This window comes from Sapajus apella, unplaced genomic scaffold (assembly GCF_009761245.1).
Source record: "Sapajus apella isolate SASKATOON/1434 unplaced genomic scaffold, GSC_monkey_1.0 scaffold126, whole genome shotgun sequence".
Taxonomy (NCBI): domain Eukaryota; kingdom Metazoa; phylum Chordata; class Mammalia; order Primates; family Cebidae; genus Sapajus; species Sapajus apella.
Genome location: NW_022437066.1, coordinates 712,640 through 716,271, shown reverse-complemented (window position 1 = coordinate 716,271; position 3,632 = coordinate 712,640). Strand labels below are relative to the sequence as shown.

The 3,632-nt window shown below is 69.6% G+C and overlaps 2 protein-coding genes across 9 annotated transcripts in view; both read right to left on the bottom strand.

The window, feature by feature from the left end:
* NSMF (NMDA receptor synaptonuclear signaling and neuronal migration factor) overlaps positions 1–2,043 on the bottom strand; it is a 12,276-nt gene extending 10,233 nt beyond the window's left edge. Inside the window, exons 1-3 of the mRNA XM_032261866.1 lie at positions 1,724–2,043; positions 1,155–1,216; positions 66–560 (exon numbers count right to left, since the gene is read on the bottom strand). Coding sequence (XP_032117757.1) covers positions 66–560; positions 1,155–1,216; positions 1,724–1,794 — 628 coding nt within the window. The 5' untranslated portion in view covers positions 1,795–2,043. The remainder of the gene's footprint in view (positions 1–65; positions 561–1,154; positions 1,217–1,723) is intronic.
* Positions 2,044–2,564: 521 nt separating this feature from the next.
* PNPLA7 (patatin like phospholipase domain containing 7) overlaps positions 2,565–3,632 on the bottom strand; it is a 64,810-nt gene continuing 63,742 nt past the window's right edge. For 7 of the 8 annotated variants that reach the window (XM_032261898.1, XM_032261901.1, XM_032261902.1 and 4 more), the window contains 2 exons: positions 3,231–3,334; positions 2,565–3,099 (listed from right to left, as the gene is read on the bottom strand). In XM_032261898.1, coding sequence (XP_032117789.1) covers positions 2,940–3,099; positions 3,231–3,334 — 264 coding nt within the window. In that variant the 3' untranslated portion in view covers positions 2,565–2,939. The remainder of the gene's footprint in view (positions 3,100–3,230; positions 3,335–3,632) is intronic. The other variant, XR_004263946.1, reaches the window with a different exon arrangement.

The window sequence follows — 3,632 nt, the reverse complement described above, 5'->3', positions numbered from 1 at the left end:
TGCTGTCAGACCCCAGGACCAGCATGTACCCCCAAACCTGTCCCTGCGCTGAGACAAGCCCTCACCAGACACGCGGTCAACACTGTACATCCTCTCCAGCTTCTTGCGGCGGCCGGGGGCCTCAGGCAGAGGCGGCTGGTCCAGCCCAAAGGCCCGAGGGGTGGGGCCAGGAGCCAGCTGGGCACATCCGGGACATTCCTTGGAGCCCTGGCGGCTGCCCGCCCAGCTCTGGCAAGGCCTGCTGACGTCCTCCCGGCTGCCGCCAGGGCTGGCTCGCAGGGGCTGGCTGTGGTGGTGAGTGTGCCGCTGCCGCCGCCCCTTCACCACGGCCAGCTCAATGGCCTCCGCCTCAGGGCTGGGCAGCAGGGCAGGCTCCCCGGAGATGGTGTACACTCGGGGCTGGGGGCCTTCGCCTGCGGGCTTCCTAATGCCGGGCTCCTCTGAGAGGCTGCCCTCGTAGCAGCCGTTGGAGACGAGGGACAGGCGGCGCTTGTTCTGGGGGGCTGGCTGCATCTCGGGGGACCCGTCGTGGCCAGAGTAGGCATCAGCCAGCAGGTGATCTGGGAGAGACAGCAGGTGAGCCTGCAGCTTGTGAGGCCCCCCTGCAGGTTTCATAGCAGGCTGAAGGCAGGAAACACCCAGTGGGCACCTGGCCTCTGTCGGGGGCTGGTGCTGCCCAAACCCTAGTCTCTGGCGCCTTCAGGAAATGTGTTTCTGAGCCCCTCATTCCTATCTGCCCCTGAAGCCTCTGCATGTGCGTGGGGGCAGGGTGACTCCATGCTACCTGTGTGCCGTCCTGCCGGGTAGGAACAGGCAGGCCACCCCCTAGCCTGTGATCGCACCGTTTGCCTGGTGCCAACTTCCCCCCTCCCCCCACCAGCTGGCCCCCAGAGGCAGTGGTGCCAGCCCTGGGGGAGCCAGGAGGCCTGTTGCCATGCCAACGGCCCAGGCGGGGTGGGTGCCATGGTGACGAGCGCTGGGAGCTGCTCCTGGGGCTCGGGCAGGGAGGGCAGGGGATGTGAGGAAGCCAGCCCTGCAGGGCGCCGGGCCCACGCACAACCACTGCCCCTCATGCTCCACCCCCGGAGGCAGGGACAAGCATCCCCTGGGCTGGGGGGCCTGGGCGGCCCTGGCACGGCCTCACATGCCCCTACCTGCGCCGTTGCGGCTCTCAGGGTGACTCTGGGACAGGTACTCTCCAAATGCTCGAGCTGCCCTGAGGGTGGACAGAGAGGGCACGGTCAGAGGCCGCGGCACGACCCTCCCAAATGCCCGGCTGCAGCAAGAGCCGGGGTTCCCATCCCCAGCCAGGCCCTCGGCGTCTGGAGGGAGGGTCGGGGGTCTCCCCCGCCGCAAGCCCACGCACCCTTGGTCCCGGTGCGCCCTGGACAGGCCTGCAGGCCCGGCGCCTGTCCGTCAGCCCGTGGAGAGGGGTCGCGAGGCCCGGCGGCCGCTGTCCCCTGGGGAACGGAGGCCATTCCCGACCCGGGGGTGCGCTGGCCCACCACGCGCTCGCGAGAGTAGGGCAAGGCAGGGGGCCAGGAGGAGGGAGGCGCGGCGAGAAGCCCCGGGAGGGGGCGCGGGGCGCGGAGCACCGGGAGGGCTCCGCAGTGGGAGAGGCCGGAGCCCGGGAGCCCGGGAAGCGCCGCGGGGCACGGGCGGACTCCGGCGGGGTAGGGGGTCCGGGGCTGGGGTCCCGGGCAGGCGGCCCCGCCGCACTCACCGCACTTTGGCCGCCACCGAGGACATGGCCTCGCTCCTCAGCGCCCTCCTCCTGGAGGCGGCGGCGCCCATGGTCGAGGCGGCGGCGCATCCCCCGGGCCTCAGAGCGCGCCCCGCGCCCGCCGCCTCCGCCGGGGTAGCCGCGCCGCGCCGGGGGTCGCGCTCGGGCTCGGGCTCGGGGTCTCGCTCGGGCTCCGGCTCGGGCTCGGGCTCGGGCTCGGGGTCGGGCCCGGGCCCCGCATGGCCGCACCCGGCGCTCCGCGCGTGCCGCCGCACCCGGGAGAGCGCTGCCCGGACCGAGGGCCGGCCCCGCCCACCGTGACGTCAGGGTCCGGGCAAGCTGGGAGGGGCAAGCCGACCCCGCCCACCGTGACGTCAGTGCCCTGGTGGGGTCGAGGGGCGGGGCCGGACGGCCTGGCTCGGTGCCCTCTCACCGAGGCCTCCAGAGTGGGGAAACTGAGGCCAGCGGCCCCTATGTTCGCAAAGTCCTGGGCCCTCGGCCCTCCCGATCTGCTGCTCGGGCCTGCAGGGGTCACAGGGCGGCCGCTTCTTCCTCCTCTTACACAAAAGGGCTCCCTGTGCAGTTTGGGACTTGGAACCCGAAGGGATAGCCGGCTTAGAGGGCACCCAGTGTGCACGAGGCCAGAGGGAGCCAGAGGGGCCCGTCTTGGTCCTGGGGAACCACAGCTGCATGCAGACTCTGGGCGCCCAACCTGCCTGGCCTGCCCTGGGGCTCTCAGGCCCCAGCGGCGGGGTCCTTTGAGGACTGGGGACTGCCCAACCTCAGGGGCTGCCGCATCAGGGACAGCCAGGAGTGTTTCTTTGCCACAGGGAGACACGTCCAACAGTCAGATCCACCTTTATTGAAACATCAAACGGCAGCATCAGGGCTTCCATACCTCGCAGGGCTTCACGGGGCCCTCACCGGGCTTCAGGGAGGCTCACAGGGCTTCATGGGGACTCACAGGGCTTCAGGGGGCCCTCGCCGGGCTTCGGGGGGCCTCACAGGGCTGCAGGGGGGCTCACAGGGCTGCAGGGGGGGCTCACAGGGCTTCAGGGGAACTCACAGGGCTGCGGGGGGGCTTATAGAAGTTTCAGGAGGGTTCCCATGGCCCTGTGTGCAGGACTGCCAGGGCAGAGAAGAGGCTCAGAGGCCCCTGACATAGCCAGGGGCTGAGGGAAAGCTGGGCCTTCCAGCAGGGCAAGTACAGAGGTCCCTAGGACTTGGCAGGAGCCTCAGCCTTGGGGGAAGTCCCACAGAAGACACTGCATCCAGGCTCTTCAGCAGAGGCTCTACCCATCCTGGTCAGAGGAACCCTCAGACCGTTTTTCGAAAGGCAGGCTGGGGTGTTGAGGCCGCAGGGAGGACTCATCCTCCTGCAAGCAGACCACATGGTCCAGGTGAGGACCAGGTAGGGCCGGGGCCATAGGGAAGGAACGGCCGGCTCAGGGACAAGGCACCGAGGCTCGGCTGAGGGCACCAGGTGGGGCCATGCCCAGCTGCTCACCGAGTCTGAGCCCTGCTTGGCCAAGGTGCTCTGGAAGTCTGCGTATGCACCCCTGGGGACGTCCGGCAGCTCCTCCTCATACTCCGTCTGGTAGTCAGATTCGTCTGGTGCCGAAGGGAGGGCCGCATCAATCCCCTCCCCAGGAGGGGACCATGCCCAGCACAGCCACACTCAGAGGCAGAATCGGCCACAGATGCCCACCCCCACCCCTGGGTGGGCTGGGGCCCCACACGCAGCAACCTGGTCCCGGGGTGGCCCCACACACCACCCCTGGTTCTGTCTGCCTCCAGCCTTGCCCCAGCCCAGCACTTGGTGCATCTTCCACAAGGATAAGGAGCGGGCAGACACTTCTCCCCTCCAGCCAGGCACCCTCAGGACTCCAGCCAGGCACCCTCAGGACTC